Source organism: Chlamydotis macqueenii, chromosome 15, assembly GCF_036417535.1.
Source record: "Chlamydotis macqueenii isolate bChlMac1 chromosome 15, bChlMac1.mat, whole genome shotgun sequence".
In the NCBI taxonomy this organism is placed as follows: domain Eukaryota; kingdom Metazoa; phylum Chordata; class Aves; order Otidiformes; family Otididae; genus Chlamydotis; species Chlamydotis macqueenii.
In genome coordinates this window covers 14,231,875-14,255,430 of record NC_141570.1, presented here as the reverse complement: position 1 = coordinate 14,255,430, position 23,556 = coordinate 14,231,875, and the positions used below count along the sequence as shown (strand labels likewise).

At 46.6% G+C, this 23,556-nt stretch overlaps 1 protein-coding gene across 2 annotated transcripts in view; it reads right to left on the bottom strand.

The window, feature by feature from the left end:
- Nucleotides 1-16,519, bottom strand: part of SLX4 (SLX4 structure-specific endonuclease subunit) — a 30,457-nt gene extending 13,938 nt beyond the window's left edge. The window contains exons 1-8 of one of the 2 annotated variants that reach the window (XM_086759642.1): nucleotides 16,385-16,519; nucleotides 9,139-9,241; nucleotides 6,643-7,393; nucleotides 5,317-5,580; nucleotides 4,848-5,022; nucleotides 3,483-3,698; nucleotides 2,288-2,502; nucleotides 916-1,229 (exon numbers count right to left, since the gene is read on the bottom strand). In XM_086759642.1, coding sequence (XP_086615768.1) covers nucleotides 916-1,229; nucleotides 2,288-2,502; nucleotides 3,483-3,698; nucleotides 4,848-5,022; nucleotides 5,317-5,580; nucleotides 6,643-7,051 — 1,593 coding nt within the window. In that variant the 5' untranslated portion in view covers nucleotides 7,052-7,393; nucleotides 9,139-9,241; nucleotides 16,385-16,519. Of the gene's footprint in view, nucleotides 1-915; nucleotides 1,230-2,287; nucleotides 2,503-3,482; nucleotides 3,699-4,847; nucleotides 5,023-5,316; nucleotides 5,581-6,642; nucleotides 7,394-9,138; nucleotides 9,242-15,590; nucleotides 15,678-16,384 lie in introns of those variants that run through there. The other variant, XM_086759643.1, reaches the window with a different exon arrangement.
- Nucleotides 16,520-23,556: the final 7,037 nt, after the last annotated feature.

Sequence of the window (23,556 nt, the reverse complement as noted above, 5' to 3'; positions counted from 1 at the left end):
AAACTTCTCTAGCAGTTTTTGGCTTGAATGGAAGGTCAGAAATCTTCATAGAATGGAGTCCCTCTACTACAGCTCTAGACTGCAATAAACCAGTGAAAAAACCTAGGCTTTGACTAGGGAAGAAGCATTAAATAAAGCATCTATATATGCACAGTAGTTCTTGAACAGAAGCAACAAATAATTATCCTAGGGAAGAATGAGGGGAGGAAGAGAAGTGATAGCCACTTTCTCAGGAAGCAAGTGTGGGACAAGATGAGAGACTACAAGAGCTTTGTCTGTTTCTGTAGGCAAGATATAAAAACACAGAGTATGGAAAAGGCAGGAGATCTAGGTGAAAACCAGAACAAAAGAGTGGAACTGAAAAGCGGGTGAAAGCTCAGGTGCACCAAGAGGCAGCGGGATGCACAGGGAAAGCCTGAAGTGCAAATGCTTCACTTTACAACTCTGCGTGCTCCCACCTTCTCTGTGCGAGAGAAATATCAGTCTTCAGTTTCAACTTTTCATCCAGTTCCTTGCTGAGCGCAGCACACGGGCAAAGCTCATACTGGAATCAACCACAGCAAAGTGCCAAGAAGGAAAACAAGAGCCAGGCTTCCATAAACATGGACAAACTAGGGGCAAAATGACCACAATGAGGTCCCTTTACTCAGTGCTCTCTGTTCCCATCAGTTCTATTTCTGAAGGCTCAAGAAGTAACATGGTAACGTGAGCCTTGGTCTCCTCTCCAAACAGGAGAAATTAAAGTTCAAAATCACAAAACTTAACTGCGTAAGATTAGGGAACAACGGGGCACGAGCAGTGAGTCTGAGTATGCGGAGGCAGGAGAGCATTCATTTAAATACCAAATGAGGAAACAGAAAAGTTACAGGGCAAGTGAACGAGTATCAGAACAACAAGGAAAAAAGAGCATCGCACCTGCACAGGCTTCCAAGGTACAATTGGAGGGGTTAATGCAGCAGTGTAGAACGACGCAGGGTCATAGGGTCCTGTCAGAGCACTGATATTCCATAAAAAGCACTCCCTGGTTTTGGACAATGGCAAGAGCCAGGTTGCTTTCCCAGATTCATCCTCCAAAATCCTACTAGTGGGAAGCTGAGGGGTGGGAGGGAATTCCACCTCTTCTGCAAGCAGCATAGCTACTCGCTCTTGGATCCTTCTGCGGACCTTCTCCGGGTCTTGAAGCAGTAACGGTGGAGGCGCAGTTGGGCCTCTTTTACGCCGTCTTTTCTCTTTAAAAAGAAAAGGAAGAGGAATCCAAGTAAATAAACAGCTGAATACACAGGGCAGAGGAGCTCAACATGCCAGCTCCTTCAAATGCAGTGACGACCAAAAGGCAGCTACAAGCTGAACACCACTCAAGATTTCCGCAGGTACTCGGAAGCCTCACATCGCCTTTACGGGAGAAATGAACTCCAGAAAAGACTGACTCCAGCTTGCACTGCTCTTCTGCCTGCTGGGAGCCATCTCATCTCTGCAAAAGCTGATCTTTGCAGAAGCAATTCATATTAATGTAGCCTACCTCCCAGACTCATGGAACAGTGACTGTACAGCAGTGCTTCACAAAAAAGGGAGAGAAAAACATCAACAAATTAATGAAGGACTCCTTTTCTTACTGGTCACTGGTGATATGGAAATCCTGTCATTTGGAAATCCTCTGAAATCTTTACCAATGCCCAACCCCAAATCCAACTGGCTTTACTTATTGGCAGGAGGAGACCCGAGCAGTGTCGTGAAGAGTGAATTCTCCCCTCTATACAGCACTCAACGCTCTCCCATGGCCGTTGTCTTCCTTTCTAAATCTTTTTGCACACTGAAATTGTGAGGCACATGCTCCACAGCATGTAGAAGACACGTATGTCCACTACAGAAAGAAAACAGATGAGAGGTAAGGCTGGAAAAGCTGCATTAATCCAGGCTGCAGCAGGATGAATAGGAAATAATCTACTGCAGGAGAAATAACAATAATCTTTTCATGTTTTTTCTTTTCACTTCCATGGTTTACAAAAAAATAACGGCTTATCTTAAGAATATTTTACAGATTCAAAACAATCAGTGAAATAAAGCATGAGATTCCTAAGGGATTTCACTAAAACCCACGGACATCCTGCAGTCTTTCTTGACTGTGTGTGGATACTGCATATTGTTGAGGCTCTGACAGCTTAAATAAAACAGAAACAGGGCTGTCATCCCTCCTACACCCAACAGGAAAGTTTTAGTGAGGAGCAGGCTGCGTTACATTACTCCTCCAGTAACACAGCCTTTGACATGGACTCGCTTTAACACATACCTGATCCTGGCTTCCATTTGATTGGCAAAGCAGCCACTGGTTTCACATTTGTAACTGATTTTGCTTGTTCCTGCTTTTCTTGCTCCAACAGAGAGCGTGACATTGCCATAGCAACCAGCAAATCTTCATCCTTAGTCTCCATTTTGGCCCTCTTCTGCGTTTTCTTTGAGTCCTCTTTGGAGGAGCCTTTTCGCTTTGCCGTGCTTGGTTGATTGCTGAAATACAAGAATGCAGCAGGAAGCCCAAGTTAATGTGACTGGATCAGAGACAAGAAACACTGAGCACTCCACAGCAGCTGCTCTGCTTGCTCAGAGAGATTCCCATATCCAGGATAATGAAAAACTGTTCAGTACCTTCTTCCCTACAGAGAGCAAAGGATTTCTTATCATCCACAGAATTCAGAGCAATTAGAGAAAGTCTCATTTTGAAAAGGTAAGCACAAGACCACAGCACTGATGTACGCATCTGCTCCCTCTACCTTGAACACTTTTTTGTACCAACGTGGAAAAAACAAGTTGAAGCAGGGCAAAAACAGGATCACCAGAAAATGCTTTCCCACTCTTCTGCTTTCATAGGGAACAGGCAATGGTCCTTCCTCAGCACAAAGGGACTTAGGAGCCCTTCTGCAAAGCCAGTCAAGCACCACATGCTGTACTCCGAAGATTCTGCTCAAATCCAAGACAGGAGATGCAGCTCTGCACTGAGCACAGTTCAAAACACCACGTCTGTTTCCTCTTTGGCTCGGGATCCAGCACAGCCGCAAGCCGAATAGCTGAGGCACCGGCACGACAGCCGCTTGGAGAGACTGCATACTCGTCCTGTGTGGTTTGCTTAATAAGCTTGAACACACCACTCAGCTTCACTCTGTTATTGCCTCACAGAGTGCAAATACTTCTGACAAACCAGTGTAAGACAACTTACTCCCCATTTTGCTCCTGCCTGCTGACTTTTAAAGTCATCCACCACCTGACCACTTCTGAAGGAAAGTTAAGATGATTTCTCCAACTACCTACCCTACCACGTTCTCCCCACGTGGTACTGGGTCACCTTCTGCTTGACCTTCTTTGGACTTGGGGCTTATCCTGTGTGCGAGTCTACCATTCCTTGCTTCTACCACTGCTTCTACCATTCCTCCCCAGGAGTGCAGGGTCTCTCAGGCCAAAGTAACCAAGATCTTTTATTTCCACCAGCTTACCTGGGACACTGAAGAGGAACATCACCGAGCGAGGACACCTGCAACTGCACTGCCTGAAGCAGCAGCTTAGGAGGAACCTCCATCTCGACAGCGCAGCGTTTCAAGTGACTGACTCGGCTCTGCGGGGTTTGGAACTGTTTCCCGCAGATGGGGCATTCAGGGACCACTGGTTTGCTGGAGGATGACACCTGTGCTTCTTCCATCTCATCCAGACACCTGTGAGACGACGGCAAAGCTTACCTCTCAAGACTTTAAAACTGGCCACTCTAAGATTTAAACCATATTAAAGAAAAGGAAGCACAAGCATCTCTAATATCTGTAACAGCCAGAGAAATATCCCCTAAAGAAACAAGAATTATGCGTCCATCTCTGTGACAAATATGACATACAACAGTTACATGGAGATTACGGCCTCAGAGGCACACTGAAAACATCTTGCTCTGAAGCAAGTGCGTGTAATAACCTTCTTTAACACATCCACCACCTAATCCCTCTTTCTGCACTCATTCTAACATTCCAGCTAACTTATAAAGTACCATTAAAAAAATAATCACTCTACCAGCGAAACAGTAAGCCTTCCTCACCTAAAACAGGACTACTTCTCGTCCTTCTTACTACTTTTGTAGGCATGACCACATGCAGTGTCAAGAAAGCAAGCGTTTTCAAGTCAGATGTCTCACTTGACAAGGACAGTGTTTTATGTCACAGAAAAGGGACCAGTCAAAATTAACACCACATTCAAGAGGGCAGGATAGGGCAGGATAATGAACTTCTAATAATTTCTGGTAGGCCAAAACTATGTAAAAAAATTTAATGGTTCTTTTTCTGTCCTCTGCAAAGAGATTCAGGGTGTGAAATCCTGGATCCTGTTATAAAAATCACTCCCTGATTAGGTAATGGCACACACAACCTACACACGCAGGGCTGTGTAAGAGACCGTTCACCAGATGGACCAGGACTGGTGACCACTAGTTCACCAGTGCACCTATCCATCTACAGCTTTACCTCTCGTGGTGATGACTGCTATAAAAAAATCCATGGCTAACATAACCTTCTAATCTCATCTTACAATTACGCACTTAATAGTTCAGAAAGCAGACTTCATTTCCAAAAAACATTTCTGCCACACTGTCACTGTTTTAAAATCTCTGTCCTCTCATGCAGCAGTAAATATCTGAAGACAAAGAGCAATAACACGTCTACAGCTGCAGCTGCAGACAACCCTGATGAACGTGAGCCACTCAATAACGCGATGTGGGACTGGACAAATCAAATCACTCTTGCCCTGTGAAAGTGCTGGAATTAAGAACTATAACCATTAAGGGGGAGCGGATGCTGGGAGGACGCATCACGCTGGTCTTTCACCTGTTAACATGCTGCTCTCGTCGTGTTGTGTTCATGGCCGAGAGGTCCTTCTGGCAGATCTGACAGAAAAACAAGCCTGCATCCTCCAGGCTTGCCAAGGCTTCCTCTTTGGTTTCCTGCTGCAGAGCCAAAGCCAGAGCACCGTCATGCTCCATAGATGGAAGATGGTGGGTATCTGGCAAGGAAGGGAGAGATGGAAAACTAGCAATCCTGTATGAAAGGCATGGAGCTGTTATACTTGTCATTATTCATTTATTAAATTAGACATGTAAAAATAAACGGCCATCCTTCTCTTGCATCTTCACCTTTGATCTCCCACAAAGGAAGGCACAAACTGCACTCTTTAAATGCTGAGCCACTAGGCTACCTGGGAACAAAGTCCAGGAACCCGGACTGCTTCTCACACAACCATCCTCACCAGCCCAAAGCACTCTTCCTGCACGTACAAGAGCTAACAAGAGGAACGTACCATTCTCTGGTGGGTTCTGCTCCTGGCTTTCACCAGGGAAATCCCCGCTGGCTGTAGACTTTGGCAAACTATCATCCGTGCTGTGTTTTAGCTGTTCAGGTGCCACCCTCTTGAACTGCTGCATTCTCTCCACTACCAGCTCTGCTACCCGCATCTTCGACCCTGCGAGCAGCGGCACCTTTGAGGTGGGTGAAGAGGAGGCCCCTGGCTGTGTAGCAGGATGGAAGGACAGTGTAGTTTGGGAACAGCCACTCAGAGTATTTACTAGAGGGGGAGAAAACACCACAGCTTTACCAGTCAGTTTTCAGCACAGAGCTGAGCCGCTCAGAGAGCTGCTGGGAAGCCTTCCCCAATGGCAGCCTAAGCCAGGCTCAGTTTTGCAACAGGCATTCTTAGAGAAAGAAGTGATCGACCTGTTTAGCTATGACATGACTTTATACTCGATAACCACAGTAACAGTATCAGACTTGTGTGCCATGGTGCAGTTTAGATCTCTCTGTACCCTTTCCAGAGGAAGGAATATTATGGAAGGCCTTGCCTGGAAGTCACTAGCAAGAGCACCAGGCAAGGCAGCCCTACAGCTCTGCTCTCCCCAGCGTTCCCACTGCAGCATGGCCTGTGGTTCCTGCTGTTCTTCGCTTGGATCTCCAAACCCCACCTGGGACTCAGACTTTCAGACACCGAGTTGAAGGGACCAGGAGTTCCCGAAGAGAGGTGGTGACAAGCAGCAGGCAGAGAGAATGCCAGACTAATACCTCAGCACACCGCTGCTCTGCTTGAGGGATCCTGAGGACAGGGGCAGCTCGCAAGACAGGACCAAAGACCTCACCAGCCCAGTATCTTATCTCCATCATGTGTAATAATGAATTAAGAACTAATCCTTTATGAATTTATACAACAGCTTTCTTAACTTGTTCATATTTCTGGCCTTGACAACATCTAGCGGCAATATATTTCACAACACGATGATGCACTGGGTGAAAAAGCACCTCAATATGTTCTAAGCTTGCTTCCAGATGATTTGATGGTGGTGTTCTCAGTTCTGATTTAGCAAAAAACAGTGAATAATTACTCCCCAGCATATCACTTTGTACCAAGGCTTCACCTTACAGGACATCTCTGCCTGCCTGCAGCACAGAGCACTCTCCTAGGTTAAACCCCTGGATGTCTAAGCAGCTAAGTGCAGGCGGAAACACAAAATGAAAGCCTGCCTCGACCAGCGCTGCTGTACGTCCCCTCCAGGTGGACTTCTGAAGAGCTCCACTGAACTACAGAGTGTTTTCAGTCCCAGCCTATTTTCTGTTTGAAATATTTTGGCTCACTCACCTGTCAGAGTCCTCTGGCTGCACTCACTGGCCACTGTACTCGGCTGGCTGGCAGGGAAAGGGCTTCTCTTTCCATCCCCTTCTGCGGTCTCACCACTACTACAGGCCACGCTGTCACTGTCTTCTTTGTGCACCAGTGTTTGTTCCTGCGGACCCAAATCTTGAGGCCAGTTTGTTTCCCTCGCTGCTGGTAAGTGAAGATGGTTTTGGCTCTTAGCAGCAGCTTTGCCTCTTCTTAATTTGCCTCTTGTTGCAGTGCGCTTTGACCTGTTCTGAGCCCTCTTTGCTGCCTCGGCATCCCCAGCTTTTTTCTTCGCTCCACCCAGAATATTTGCCCACAACTCTTTAAAATCATTGTCCTGTTCCTCCATCGGCCTGCAGGTTCCAGTAACACTGTGGCCTAACGACATTGTGAGGACTGGAGGGCAGAGGGAGATACCAGAATCAGTTCAAGTTTGCATCATCCGGGACCTGCAATTTTCACCAGTTCCCTTCCAGCACCTCAGAGATCTCCATTCCCCAGGCTTCACTGAGGCCAACAGCGTGCTGGCGCTGCTCTGCCAGTTCATTCTTCCACGCTTAATTCACTGCCGTTCAGCAGAGCGCATTCTTTCTCCAAGGACCCCACGCGCTTTCACGTGTTGGTTCTTCAGAGGTCTCTAGACCATAAGTTAAGCACCTCAGCTTGTGCAGAGCATGTGTAGGATCTTCATAATACGCTACAGGGCTTCAGAAAGACACTTACTGAAGCCCTTAAATAAAGAAATAAAAAAGGTTATTATGTAGGATGGCATATGCAGAGGCACTGTGGGACAGGGCTGAGGCAGAACTTTGAAGGAGGACAGAACTTGTAAAAAATAGTAAGATCAGAAAAAGCATGTATTGACCCAAACCACTGTCACTATATTTGGACCACAGACGCGGATGAGCCACACTAGGAAAGAGGAGGAAAGCTTTCAGAACAGATTATGTGATACTGGGTAGGCTTTTGTCCTGGAGCTCAGGATTTGAGACTGCCCTTTTTTTATATGCATCCATACTTACATTTATATAACACAGGACCAGCAAACGCAGCAAGGGAGGGAAAAAAACCAGTCCTTCAGATCAAGCAGCTATTCTAGAGTGTAAAATTCTGCTTTGCGACACAGCAGCTTTAAAGAGGAGAGCCCGACCTCATTTCGAGAAGTAAATAAAGGCAGTTCCTGGCACTCCAGAAGGGTTTCTGGGACAAGTCTGAGAACAACTCTACCAAACGTGTTCGTCCTTTCTCTCCTCTTGCCTCCGTGGCTGCTCACATTCAGGATTAGCTCTCCCGCTAATACCGAACTCTTCCTCTGAGTATTCATTAAAGCACGGCACTGACCATGTTCACAAACTGCTGTCACATTCACACAGTAAGCAGACTAAACAAACAATATTTTTAAATTAGTTTCTTAATCTTTTCAGCTACAGGAAGAACAGCAGTAGTAGCCAGGGATTACTTGGACCAGCACTAGACACCACATCCAGATGGAAATGCCATCAACCCCAGGCAACATTAAAACTGGATCTCTATTCTTGGACATTTTGATTGTCCTCCTCTTCCTAGTCCTAAGTTCACTACGGCTCTGGCTACTTTACCAGAGGTTTTACATTGCTCCCAAAACCTATTTCTTTCAAGCCTAAACCAGAGTGTTTCACTTGGAATGGCAGCAGCTGTGGTTCAGTTTCTCCAGTGAAGCTCTGGGCACAGAAAGACTCAAAAAGCAGGAAAAACACACGCGAGATTGTTTTCTCAAATGGCTTGGCTGCAGACATGCGAGGCTAAGGAATGCCGGTTACACGCTTTCATGGGTCAGCCTTTCCTATAAGCAATTACAGATGTTAATGGATTTATTTATTTTAAACTCAGGCTCCCAAACCAGCAGAGGATTTTGCTGTGAATCTTGGAGTCATTTCCTGCCAGAGAGAAACTGAAGTTTTATGTAGCCAGTTCATAAATTTAATTTTCCTGGACAGAATCTTGGTGTAGTTATCACTGTAAATCGACCATTTTCTTCTAAGTAGGAGACAGCATATGGAGAAAAATAGAATCTCACATCCTCCATGGCTTTAAACACCTCTCACAGACACATTTGTACTGTTATATTATTTATGGTGGGTTCCTGATATTAAACTTTGAAACAGATCAACGCTTTTGCATTCACAATCAATGTTCAGTGCCCCAGCAGACCAAGTCAGACATACTAACGACGCAAAACTAACTAAGGATTTATCTGTCTTACTCCTCCCTTTCCAGACTTGTATTTACAGGCTCCTGCTCTGCTCAACATCTCAGTATTTCTTATGCTGCTGCTATTGGTGTACCTAACAGCCAGCTTTGGCACCAGTTTGTAGAGCTTGAAAAGTAATGGCTTTGAAAATAACTTCTTTCGGCATAGCATTCAATTCATTTTGGAAGGTTCTAGGACTCAACAAATCAAAAATCTGGTCAAATAAAATAAACAGCAGCACTTACCTATCCACTTAGATGCCAAATCTATAGCCCAGCTGTGCCCTTCAAGTAAACGTGGATTGGCAAAACGGTGCAAAGCAGGACCAACACGAATGAAAGATGGAACCTGGAAAACGGAAGGAAAAGGTTAATTAGTGTATTTTGTACTGACCGCTCTTTTTGCTCGAGTTCCAAGCTGCAGGGGGAAGGAGACAGCAATAGCATGTGCTGTCACGGTGCTGAGTTCTGCCACTGCCCTGCCTACCTGAAATACAGAGGTGCTCAGCAGCGCAGCCCCAGCAGCGAGCGGCACGGCACGCCGCTGCGGAAAAAGCCCAGAACCCTTCAGAAGGCAGAACGGGTCAGACGGACTGCATAAAGCTGAGGAACCCGATCTGAGCCCGCAGCTGACCCTGCTCTGAGCAGGCTGTTGAACCAGAGACCTCCTGAGGTCACTTCCAGCCGGAGTTATCCTAGGATCCTACAAATAGTCTGTCCTTGCTTTTTTGCATTTGGGCCCAATTTTGTTTCCTGGTAACTTTCTTTAAACCAGAGCGACAGCAGTTAATTCTTACAGAAATCCATCACTGTTACTCCCATAACCCTCCAGCCATGTAACACCCTCACCCTTTGGATCCTGCCATTTCTGAGTTCCCTGGCTTAACTGAGAGAACCCAGGAGAAAGTATCCGTTTTCATCAGTTCCGATTGCTTCCTTTGTACTTCACGGACTGTCTGCTGTTCAGACAAGGAGGGCAGAAGCTCCAAATCCACTCTCTTTAGACCACACAGTATTTTATTATATGTATCACATCCTTCGGTGTCTGTGCTCTAAAATGAGAGTCTCAGTTTTTCCTAGGAGAATCTTTCCTGACCCCTAACCATCTCCCATCGGTATTCCCTGAACCTCCTTCGCTCCCCGTTGCTTTTTCTGAGACACGCTGACCAGTGCTGCCGACAGCAGGCTGCTGCTGAAGAAGTTTTATATTGTTCCCCATCCAGGCCTCGCAGATCCTAACATCTTCTTTGCTTTGTTTTCAAAGCACCTGCTTGTTGAGCAAAGGTTTTACCTGAACAGGGATGCCAAGGGCTAATGATCTGGTATCATTAAGGTCTTCCATACGATTTAACTCTTTTTCACCTCCATGCTCTACTTTACACCCCTCCACAGCGAATTTCATGGTCTGCTGCGTTACCAGCAGCTCGGAGCTGGCTGGAACCACCTCTGATCCGGACTGAGCCGAAAAGCGGTGTCACTGCCCACCGCTGGATTCAGAACAAACCCTTGGATGCTCTTTGCTACCTTTCAGCCAGTTTCCTCTCTCAGATCACTTACCATTCACGGTAATTCTTTCTCTCTTTCCTCTCTCAAAGGATTTCTGAGCAAGCTACATCAATCCACTGTTTATTTCCTGATTTGTTGACAAATTCAAACTACTCCATTAGACTACTGAGAAACCAGGCCGCCACGTTGAAGAGATGCTATCAGGTCAAAAATGTGACCGACATCTACAAATAACTTGACGATCATTTCAAGCAGTTTAACAGGTACACATAAAAGACTTACTGCCTTGTAATTACTTAGTTCAACCTTCTTTAAAAAAAAAGCAACAGGACAAACATCTGCTACCTTCCCACCTTTCAGAGCAGCTTCTCTTTTAATACCTTAAGAGTTTCTACCTGCAGTCCAACCACTTGACACTGCCTCTTCCGAGCTCTCAAATACACATCTGGGCCTGCTCACTCGCCGCTTTAAACTGTCCGTATGTTCCAGCAGCGATTCTCCTGCCATTTCAGTCTCCAAGAACATGTCATCATTACGGCTAGAAAGCGTGGATCAGTGCTGGGTAGGCCTCAACAGCTCGTACCCAGTAGATACCTCCTCCCCTCTCGACTCCCGCAGTGGTGCCTCAGCACATATCCTCCTCAATTACTCATCTTCAAAGAAAGCCTGACTCTATACCTTCAAAAAAGGAAAGCGCCGTGCTACCTTGCGAGCAATATCCTGGGTTTCACAAGAAATATGAGGGGAAGTGGGATTATTTAACACTAGATAGCGAGGCAAAAAGTAACCTGATTTTTTTCCCACACATATGTATCACATTCCTCGCGGTGAGAGGACAAATCGGCCCACCCTGCACCTCCCCCCACCTCCACCAGTGAAACCGCCCAACAGGTGGCTGCATTCCTAACTGGCTGGAGGAAGATACGGTGCTGAGTCTGCAGCACCCGTCTCCGCTAGACAGGAACCACGGCGCGGGGCTGCGCTCTGCGTGCCAGGCGGAGCGGGCTGCTGCAGGAAGGGTGGCACCTTTCTCGGCAGGAGCACCTTCTCCCACTTCCTCCACCAGCAAGATCAACATAGGAGTGGTCCTGACAGTCCTGTAAGGCCGGCCAGAACTCCAGGGAAAGGCAAAGAATGGGATCAAAGTGACTGATACCACCTCAGTCTTCACAGATGAATTAATTGCCATGGCTTGTATGAACCTAGGCTGCTAATTACAGCGCGTTGACAGCAGACGGGATGATGGGATGCACGCTGTTGTGCTGGCACTGAAAGTTTCATCGCCCCGTCCCCTTCTCTTTTTTAGAAAGCTGCAGCCTGAAGATCTGAAGGTTGGTAGCAAAACTTTCAATCAAGCCAGTCCAAATACTGCAAAGGGAAAGAATTTCTGTAGTGTTTGTTCTGGAAACCACACCAGAAGGCAGTCCCTAGGGATTCTTCCAGACCAAATCCTGTTAAAAAAAAAAAAAAATCTTCCTACAGGTTCCTGATGGAGAAAAACCTATACATCAACAGTATAGCTTCTGAAAAAGCACATTATCCTCCATACTTTTAGAGACTGTCTTCACTAGAGCCTGCTCTCTTCAGCGTCCTGCACTAATCAATACCTTTATCGCAGTCACTACTCCACAAAGACACAACAGGAGCTTTGCCCAGTGCGTGGTCCCTGTGAGTGCGGAAGTGCAAATACACTAACAACAAGGACAGCAGCGCTTGTTCTGTAGGAGAGAACAAAGGTAAGTGCAGAACAGGAATTCACGTCAGGTACCAACCCTCTTGTCCTGCTGTCTGCCAGCTTTCCTGTGCCCGAAAAGGGTAACAAAACCAGAAATACAGGAAATGACAAATTAACTCAAGTCTGTATAAGGAGGGAAACGATAGCTGGGAAAAGCATAATCAGAGGCTAACGGGCAATCTCAGCACTGACCAGCACCAACGTCTACCTGACAGTACCCACTGCTATTACCTGATATCCCGTCAGAGTACCACGCTCACATTTAACGACTACGCCTCCCCTGCCAGTCCCTTGTGCACACGGCAAAGCATTTCATAGCCAGTAAAATAATCTACCATATTCCAGATGAATTTGGAATCATACTTACATGACAAAATGCCCTTCTATCTTTCAAACGCTGTAGAAGCTAACCTTACCTCACAAAGCACTTCACCAAAATAGAAATTCTTACTTTATACCTCCTCTGGAAGGATAAAGGGGAAGTGAACATAAAAATAAAAACTAACGGTTGCTCAGGTGCAAACGCTCACGGCTTGTATGCAAACACAGCAGCATACAAATCAGAAATATACGCAGCTGGTGTTCAAAAATGCATATTTGATTTGATTGAAAACAACAACAATCATTAATTTAAACAGAAAAATACAATTGAGAATTAAGGACTGAATAAAAACATTTCACCAGAGGCCCCAAAAAGTCAATAAAGAGAACAATGCTTATTAAAACCTAATTTGGTTTTCAGAGAAATAGACGTAATCAGAATAATAACAAAAACAAATATGTAGAGTAACATCGTGATAAGGGAATTGAATAGCCCTGAATATAAACACGGAATTTTATTAAAAAGAGGAGGTGGTAAAACTACCCAAGATGAGTTTTCTGGTCAGAAACATTAGGGACTTTAAAAATTTTGGTGTACACCAAAACCAAACAAGAAAGATCTACCAAGGCTGCTAGATCATCATAAAACAAACATAAAACTGTTAATACTGTGAATACGCAGAGCTAAATATTCTTATAACAGCCATCCCACGATGTTCACAAAATTCTACTCTAGCAGTAATCCAAAGTGTACCGAACAGCAGCTACTGAAGGCAGCTCTGCCAACAGAATCGGACCATTTGCAAGCAGAAGTCACTGTGATTTTTCAAAAAGGACAATTAGGGAAGTAAATACCCATGTGTCAGACTGAGATCAATGCCAGGCGGTTAAAGAAATGGCTTCTATGGGAACTATGAATAAAGTTCATAACAATAACAATCAACACAGTGTGATGAAAACCAAGATCTCCCGTGTTCAGCCAATACCTTTTAAATGAGACCTTTGTGTGTTAACAGAGGTGTAATCCTTTTGTAAAGCATTAAAGAAGTACCAAGGGACAAAATGATTTATCAAAATCATACCAAACCAATATATTACAGTTAAAAATATTAAAATGTAGCTAGATGGGTTTCAAAATGCAACTGCAACCATCCCACAACGATTAGCTCTCTGCCTATCTTGTTTTCTAATATTTAGACTTAGGAAATGAGTTAGGAGAGACACAAACCACCGCTGACCAAGCTGTCTGATGACGCAGAGAAAGGAACCGTTAGACAGTGCTGATGTCAGACAGAGGCAGAAGGATGCAGACCATTCGGTAAACCAGCACAAAGTCATCATTTTGGGACGACGCCGTACTTACAGGATAAGTAAATCTATCCTGGGAAGCAAGGACGACACAGGAGTTCGGAGCCTGGACAGAGATCAGAACAACGGTAGGTCCCTACGGGAGTCCGAGCCCGTACGGATACGTGTGCTGTCACAGCAACAAGGCTGTATTTCCTTTACAGTGGTGAAATTGTCACAGTGAACCTACCGCATGGCTCATTCAAAAGAGGACGCGCTGCCCACGGCCCGTACAGCACCAGCGGCACGCAGCTTCGCAACGGTGCTGCTTCATCCTCCCTTGTCAGCAGCCAGGACAAAGCCCGTCATCCTCCCAAACGGACCATAACGCTGCCTCGCCAGGTGACCGACTCCGCTCCGATACGGGTAGTTTTGACCACGTCAGACAACTCTATCATTTTATAGATCAAGAATGGAGTAATCAATGTTACGGATGTTTGTGGCAAGAAAATAAACTAAATAATTAATGAAAAAGTGAACATAAAGAGAAATAAGAACACTTTAATGTTAAATACTCAAGCCACTTCTCTCAAGACACTGTTATTCTGAAGGGCATGTTCACGTAAAACAATGTAAGTTATACGAGCACTACTTTTTCCCAAAAAGTGTAGCTTCTGATTTGTGATTGTGTTGAAGCTTACAATCACAAAAGCCAAATTTAAAATGAAATTTAACAAAGTATCTTGATTTCCCTCCCTTCTCTAACACAGAAACACACTCGCTTTCAAAAGGTGACCAAACTCATCACGGATTTCTACGGGTGATCTAACAATATATCTTTTCCACTAACAGTTCACTAGTTTATAACAATTAATAATTTCCTCTTTTCTCAGCTAAAATCACATACAAGACCTACAGTAAAATACTCAGCAGACCACTTTGTGGACATGCTGCTTTATGATGTTTCCATGCTGTCATATCTGTCTCCATACTCCAGCGTCCGTCATACACAGGCTTGGTTTGCTGGTCTGAAAATACATTTAAAAATTTCTTCCTATTACATTTTCTCCTTTTATTAACATAATTCCTTCACCTTCTCAATATCCAAATACATTGTTACCCATAGACTTGCTGTGAGCGCTCTGGGAAACTCTGGTATCATACCAGTGATCTCAGGGACGCATAAATGCGTATCTTCCACAGCAGTAACAGCAAGAGGTCAGCTCTGAGACAAAGATGTCAATTTATCTGTGTTTTACTCCCAGGAAAAGTATTTCTAGTAACTCTGGACAAGAGCCTTGAATCCAACTGAAGACCATGAACCACAGTTTGAGGTTCACTAGCATAGAAGGTATCAAACATCCAGCTAAAATGGCTATTTTCTACTCTTTGACCGTTTCTGTTGAAAAAAAACCAAACCTGTAAATGAAAACTGACCCAGCGGGAAAAGCAAATGCTCAAAAGAATTCCAGGTCCATTTTCTTCTAAATGTAAAGCTTATGATAAAAATTCTTTCTGTTACTGCTTCCAGTCTGCTTCTGACACATCTGTTTTAATCCAAACACCAAAATCAAATGAGAGAAGAGGGACCAGGAGGGAGATGAAGGATAGATTTTAAGCAGATATGAAAGCCAGCCACACGACGGTCCTTTTTTGTAGTTAAAGCAGTGACTGTACCCAGCCTGGGATTTACGAGAGTTTATACAGGAACCAACAACTGAGTGCCAGCCAATGTTACTGCCTTTGGGCCTTACTAGACTCAAACTATTTAGTACAAATCATGTATGGTTTTGCCCAGCAAATGCGTAATTTCAGCTTTATTTACAACCAGCATGGTTAAAAGAAGCACCTGTGTATCTGCAGGGACAAAGTGTTGTCCAACGGCCAGCACCTGCTCCAGGCAGACCCATACGCTGTTCTTCGTGCCCCCGAGCCTGGAAGAGAAAGGTAAAATTCCACGTTGCTTCATGAAGCAGGTGACGACTCCGCAGAATTGCTTTCCCTGATAACACTGCTTGAAAGAAGTTTGCTTTGAGACTGGGCGTGTTAGTCAAAGCTTTGAATGCAGCTTCCCAGCAGCCGATGCACCCTGAAACACCGACACCCTCGCAGTCCGGCCTTCCACTGAACACTTTTGCCTTTATCACTGAATTTTTGCCTTTGGTGCCACGTTAACACCAAGGCTGGAGCGTCACCCTACCGAACGCTACAGCACAGCCACACGCCACCCACCCGAACCCAACCCACCCTGAGGCCCCCACCACGCCAGCACTTCCAAGGCCGCGACCGGCGGCGCCCAGAGGCCTCAGCTCCCAGTGCGGGCGAGCGCCTGGCCCCACCTCGGGCTCCGCGCCCCGGCGAGGCCCCAGGGAGCCCTGCGGCGACCAGGCCCTGGCCCTGCCTCCCGCTCCTCAGGGGATGACGTCGCATCTTCATGCGGATTACGTCACACCCTGGAGGTGACGACAGCCCCGGGCCTCCACACCACCGTCTCCCCGCCAGCAGGCGGCGCCGCGCCGACGGCGCCGGCGTCATGACGTCACGCTGCCCGCCCGCCGCCGTCAGTGTAGCAGGGCTCGCACGGCCCCCGCTGTGAGAGGGCTGCCCCGCCCGCTCGGCCCGCCGCCCCGGCCCGCCGCTGACCTCTCCGCCGCGGCACGGGCTCCCGCCGCTCCTCACGCCCCGCCGCTACGGCGGGGAGACCTGATACCCAGCCGGAGCGCATGCGCGGGGCGCCAACCGTCTCCCTCGGCGCGCAACGGGCACGGCGCGCATGCGCCAGACTCTTGTCAACGTCCCGCCGGCAGGACCGGCGCACGCGCATTCGGCGAGGGCCGCACCCTTTCCGCGCAGGCGCGCAGGCTTCCCGCCACTGGTTGCTATGGCGACGCCCGGTCCCCCCTGGCGTTGCCCCCTCAGCCGGGCCCGGCGGTCGCCGCTCCTCTGGTCAGCGAGCGGCGGAGGCGGCCCGGGGCCCGCTCCCCGAGAACGGCCGGGAGCCTCCCCCGGGCAGGAAGCGGCGCTGGGCGGTGCCTCCCGAGGCGAGCCCGGCCTGAGGCGGGCGGCCCGGCGGCCACCGGGGGCGGCCGTGCTCCAGGGAAAGCGGCAGCGCCGGCCCCAGCCCGGGGGAGCGCAGAGTTCCGGAGCGTCTGATTAGGGCCTCGGCTCTGACTGCAGCTTCGGTGAATAGCTAGTCCGGAAAAAATACCACCGAGAAAAGCATACGGCATAGCACTGCTTATTAGTATTTTTTTTAAAAAAACCCTCAAATATATTGAAATATTCATATGTAGAAAAACAGGAATTGTAAATAGGGAGAGAAATACATACGGAACTGTCATTTAAAGTCACTTGTCTCCACATTAAAACCTAAAGTGCACATTTGCAGGATGCAGAGCTGCAGCGAAAGCCCGTTGTAATGTGGTGGGGTTACAATGAATGCTGCGCTGCTCGTGGGGAAGTTAATGGAAGTATTGAAATTCCAAGGCGAGCAGTTACATAGCTCCAGCTTTTGCAGCGCTCGTCTGTCAAAAGAGAGAGCGCTGCTTTTTTTATATCAGCCTTCTACCTGGGGTTGAACAGGAAAATGGATGCCATTTTTTTCTCACAAAGGCGCAGAGACTTCATACTGGATATTAACCTGGAGTCAGGGTCAACAATAATTTCCTCCAAATGAACAGTTAATTGTGGCCAAAGGCCTGCAGGTATAAAATCACCAGAGCTGCGGTGGGTATGGAGGGGGCATACACTGGCTTTGCGTTTTGAATGCATATTTTGTGTTGAAATCAGGATTTCTTTCTCAACGGTACGGATGCAGCAAGAACCAAAATTACTCCTGGGTAAACCTGTTAACAGGCCAAGAGGCAGAGGGAAGAGGTTTGGTGGCGCAGAACACACTGGGGCTGGCATTCCTACTAGTTTGCTTCAAAAAGATGACGGTAGGCACTTTACTAACAACCACAAAGCACTGCTACTAATTGTGAGTGGTACGATGGCTCCTGTACCCATAACACTTGTTTTTCCGTAATTATATCTTGATCTGTAACTTGACATCCCCAAGAGAAACTGACGCTGTCATAGCACTGTCTGTTTGGAGAGCTTTTAGAAAAAAAAAAAAAACACCACACAACTACTACAACTTTTACAAGGGAACAAGCTCCTGAGGCACTATGCTTTTTCACTTCCCAGCAAAGCAATTTAATTTTTAACCCATGCTAAATTCAAACAACTTGAGCTGGAAACCCTTAAATTTTAAGCAAAGAACTGGTGCTCCTGGTTATTTGGGCAGGACTGACGGGTGTGTTTTCCCCAGGAGATGCAATGTGCCTGTGTCAGTATGAGAGAAACCAGAACTGATATGAAGAAATCCTTTGGTTGTGTCTTTCAACACTTCTGCTGGTTTATTCAAGTTCTTTCTCAAGTCGCCACACTTATGGGAATTAGAAGCACTCTGAAGAAAATCCTGCAAGAACTTGCAAGCGCACATTGCACAAACACTGAAAAATACTCCAGTTACGTTGTACTGAGACAGCGCGTTGGTGCCACAAGGACTAAGCCAAGTCACAGTAGCATATTGTTGCACAATACCCTAAATGCAAACTGAAGTCAAAAGCACCGAATATTTAAAAGAATAACTGAGAGGACTTGGAGGGGCAACCCCAGAAGGTGCTGGACAGCCTTGCAAAGCCCGTCGCGCTCCTGCGGAGGGGGAAACCCCCATCGGCGTTTGAAGCAACGCGGCACGCAGCAAACAGGCGTCTCGGCCAGAGCAGGCTGCCAGGCAACGCTGCAGCCTCCAGCTCTTCTGCTGCATTTCATGTAGCCAAACGCAATTTTCTGTTCCAAAAGTGCTGAGGTGCCCAAGAAAAGGCTCCTTTAAAAGCTTACCTTGCTCTGTGTGAGGAGCGCAAACACCCCGAGCCTTGCTGATGTGCGTAAACGCAGCCTTTTAAAAACCTGCGTTGGAAAGAGCCAAAGGACCTGTGGTATTTCCAGTGTAGATGGGTCCAAAAGCACCGGCACGTAACAGTACGTACTGGCTACCAGGTACCTGTTTCACAGGACGTTTCAAGGCCTCTAACCGTTCCTAAAGGCAACGATGACATGGTTGCTGCAACGGCTCTATTCGCTACTTGTGCCCAACATCAGCTAGATGACGCAGGCACAGCTACGCTGTAGAGATTCTCCCGGAATCAGGCAGTTTATCAGAAGCAGACTATCTGATTCTCCACGTAGACTTACTGGACTTCTGCTAGCAGGTTTTTAATAATTCACTTTTTGTCCCCACCAAGGAACTGGTCTGGATTAGGGCTGGCCTAGGGCCCCAGCGCTTTGTACTCTAGTATGGAATTCTTGCCGTAATTTAATGCTCTCCCACGAATTACAGCCGCACGGAGGCAGGCAGGGCCCTGCGACAGCAACACTCCTGACACACGTCGTGAAGGACAGGGCATTTGCCATCCCACTTTGGTTTCAAGCTGTCTCTGCAGAAAACGATGATTATGGAACTTGTGGACACTATTGCCAATACAAAAATATTTTTAAAATAACTGCTTGAATTTGTTGTTTAATGGTATTTATAGTAACTATGTAGATATCTTTATGGAGATCTCTATGAATACACACATCATATATCATACGTATGTATACACATTTATCCCCAGTGTGCTACAGCCAGAATTTCTCAAAATTTGTGTTTCACTTTGTTATCTCTGCTCAGTCCGATGGGCAGACCCACTGATCTTTTTAAGACTTGTAACGCAGGTGGCTCTTTGGCAGCTCCACATTAACTTTTTAAAGCTCCCAATACAAATTGATTCCACTCAGGTCAGCAGTGATCAGAGAAGCAGCCACGAGGGCCAATTCCGATGAGCAAAGTTTGGTTTTTGTGTTAATTTATTGTGTTAACATGCCTTTCTCATGGACTTTGGGCATGCTGGATGACAGAACTCAGCACACTATCCAGCGCACTGAGTCTCTTGGAAGGACAAAGCAAACAACAATGCAGCATTTTCCTCAAGAGCAGTTGTTTGGGATTTTTTTTTTTTTCCCCTCTCTACAGTGTGAATTTTGGGATGGTGCATGCCACCGTATCTATCTCCTCTGGTAAGCCTGCCAGAAAAATCTGCATGTTTCCATTCAGTAAGTCACACAGCACGAGTTAGATCAAGTTAACTTGTTATAAACCCCAAATTTGTCTTGTTCTCCTGGGAGGTGAAATAAAATACAATTTCCAAGGAGAATCACCATCATTTAGTAAGGCCCTTGGGCATTAAACGCATGCTAAAAATCTCTAAACACAGTAAAAATACAGTGCCCAGCTAAAAGAAATAAATCCGTAACCTTTGATTTCTTGAAGCATTTTGCTAGATAGATAACTTGGAACATTTTTTTTTTAAATAACTGCTGAACCACTTGAGACAGAACCAGCCCAGTGACTGATTTACATTAGCGAAACAAAACTCGAGTTGAATCTCCCTCCCCCTCCTGTCACAGTTCTGACTTCCCAAGCGTCTAAAGGTTTAATGTGGGACGGTTCCATGAAGGATTTACTTTACTGATTTACTTCTGGATCAGGTTTTAACCCCAATTACCCCTTATTTACTTGGGCTGCAAAAGGAAAATGAAGCTTTGCTTGGCTTCACAGACTGTTTCTATGTTAACTGCTGTTCCCTGACCCCAAATCCCTTGCAGATCGTATCCTGACATTTGGACTAGAGCTGGACAGGTATGTTCAATGGACAATCCATTAAGACACCTTTTGCTGTATAGATTTAAAAAGAGGAGGAAACTCTGCTTCTTTCACCAATTTTTCATCCTTCCTGCTGCTTTAAATAGATCGACAGCAATGAGACAACCAAGAGTCCTTACAAATTTAAGTACTTACAGAAGCCTTTGGTCCTTGCACTCCTGCCAGCTGTTCCACTTCGACCAGGACTTACTGCAGACTTTTTTTACCCATTTCCACCTCTTCACACTCCAGACGGTTTCCAGGAGCCGTGTGATGGGAAGGGGCTTGTGATTTGAGATCAAATTCTTGCTAGAAGGGGCGCCAGGTCTGACAGCGGGAGACAGCACCAAGGAGCATCCTTCTGTCGTGGGTGGGAACAGGAAAATGACTGTCCAGGCAGATACACTGCCCTCTGGGCCTGGCCTGCGTTGTAACCACGAAGTGCTCTAGAGAAGATGGAGGCCAAGTGTAAAGGAGGAGGTAAAGGAGAAACAAAAGATTACTCTCAGAGCAGAAGGAGAACAAATGACCTTTTTTTTTTTCCCTGGAAGGAGAGCTTACTGCTGATGAAAGAAAAGGAAACCCATGTTTAACCCACACCAAAAGCACCAGGAGGTGAGCTGTTCTGGGTCAAGAAAGACAGCGAGATAGATTTTAGCACGCCATCCTCTTCTTCCCAAGCGACAGAGAAGACAACCAGCTGGAAAGGATTTTGTACAAGATGATTCCAGTAAGCAGTCAAGCTTCCAGGTCTCCTCTGAAATCCCAGGGATTTTTGAACCTGGGGGTTACTGGGAGACCACATGATGTCACTGGAGAAGGTTTGGGCAGACCCAGAACTGCCCTGGGAAGAATGTCCAAAGGAACAGGGTACTGGGCAGAGATGCTCTCAAAGCTGCTGTTTCATTTGTGTTGATTGCCTCATCCAAACCCAGCAGGAACCTGTCCTTATGCCTCTGGATCTTGGAGGAGGTTTGTTTCACTTCGCTTTGTGCTGGGATTCTGGAGCCCTGGGCTGTGTCCCTAGCTCAAGATTCACTGTGTTTCCTAGGGAAGTGTATTTAATCTGCATGCAGACCTTATTTGTACAATAAGAATAATTCTGACTTACTTCACAAGGAGGGTGGGAGGATTAATTAACAGCTGTGAGGCACTACAGAAGTGCTAAAAATTATTAATGGCTCCCAAGTTTTCTTCTTTTGGAAACAGTGGCCATTTCTTCCCATAATGTTTTAAACAGTTGCTGCTCAAGGAGCTTAGATTGCAGATTCCTGGCCTGTGGTTTGTCCATAAATCACAGACTGGAGCCTACCCAAGACACTCTCGATAGTCTCAGCAGGAAGTCTGGACAAGAGAAAACTCTGTTCTCAGTCTGGCCCAGTGAACTACTTTATGGGCTGGTCCAGCTTCAAGGTCCCGAGCCAGACGTGAGAGGGATTCTGTCCAAGTTTCAAAGCACGAGGTCTCAGGAATGTCCTTTCAAACTGGATTTCACTGCCTATAAATATTTTCCATCTTCTGCCCTGGAGGATATAGGTTTCACTCCACAGCTGATGAGCCTGGGCAGAGCAGGAAGGAAGGCCACACTGTTTATCACCAACAGTTTGTCAGCACACGAAGTTTAACTTCTAGAAAAATGAACTCCCCCCCACCCCCAACAACAAGAAAAAGAGACAGGCAGCAGTTAATAATGTCTCAGTAAAAATCAAACCTGATAGAGCAATTTTCTGCACAAAGCAGGGTTCAACGTTGCTTACAGCCAGGAAACCAAATAAGCTCCATGAGATTCTTCCAGGTTGGAGATCTCGAATTCCAGTCCATGGGCAAATGGGGAAATCTGGTAGAGCAAACGCAGGACACAACCAGCCCACGCTGGGCGCTCGACAGCGCCACTCCCACACACTGCACACGCTTGGTTCACCTCAATATGCTAGAAAAATCAGGGGGCACTACTCTCAGTGCAGGAGAAGCACAAGTTGGATGGAAACTAGTTAGTGACAATGCATTTGAGGATGAGTAATTCAGTATCTGAGTATAATTTACTATCTGAGCAGAGAGGATGGGAGCTGGAAGAGCACAACCACAGCTTCACCACTACAAACAGCACTGAAATTCTGATGCAAGATTCAAACAAGCCTCCTCCGCTAGCACAGCACGTTTTGGTGTTGTGCAGAAAGTGAAAAACCAGGTTCTAAATAGCTTCCTATGCCCCCCTTTTACCATCACGCTTGAAACAACTCATCCTTTACACTGCTCGTTTACTGAAGAGCCTCTCTTGCATTACACGTGGAGGCCCAATCAGATACAAAGTCATCTACAGCTTTTGAGCAGCTCGCCTGTATTCCTATCAGCAGTCTGGTCTGTGTTCATCAACGTGATGCCACTGAGCCTTTTCCACTAGGATCTGTTCTGTTAGCCACACATAAAAACTTCACACACCAGCACTCTCTGCAGGTCTTTGCAAAATAAAAGGGAAAGCCAAGTCTGAGAGGTGAGGGCCGGAGAGGCTGCTGGTGTGCACAATGGTGAAGCTTAGACAAGGCATGAGACACAGCAGCATGCCGAAGTGTGTGAGATTTGGGTCCAGGCACCCTCCTGATCCTGCAGCTACTGCTCCTTGTGCACACAGGCTCCCAGGGCTATCACCACCTCTCACCGTGTTTGACGGGCACGGTGACAAAGGGCAGGTTTGCACTCCAGTAACAGAAATCTTATTTGATCTTTTAGTCACAAATCTCTGACGGCAAAAAATAAGCACCTCAAGGGCTGCCGGGATTCCCGGAGGATTCCCGGGACTGGAGAGGTTGAAGATGTGTCAGACGGTTCACGACCGTCTCACAGTAAGCATGCTCCATTTCTCACTGCATCAGATTTAATAAACTAGCACAAACCTCAGGTCAGGCGTTACATCAACACATGCTGTTTTATCAGCCACCAGCAGGTGACCAGCCTGGGGGCCAACGCACTCACCTGCTGTAGTGAGCACCAGAAAAATTTCTTCAGTCTGTGTTCACGGAACACCCTGCATTGTGAAGTGGCCACACTGTACTGCTCTTTTCAAGCGTCCTGCAAGGCTCTGTACATC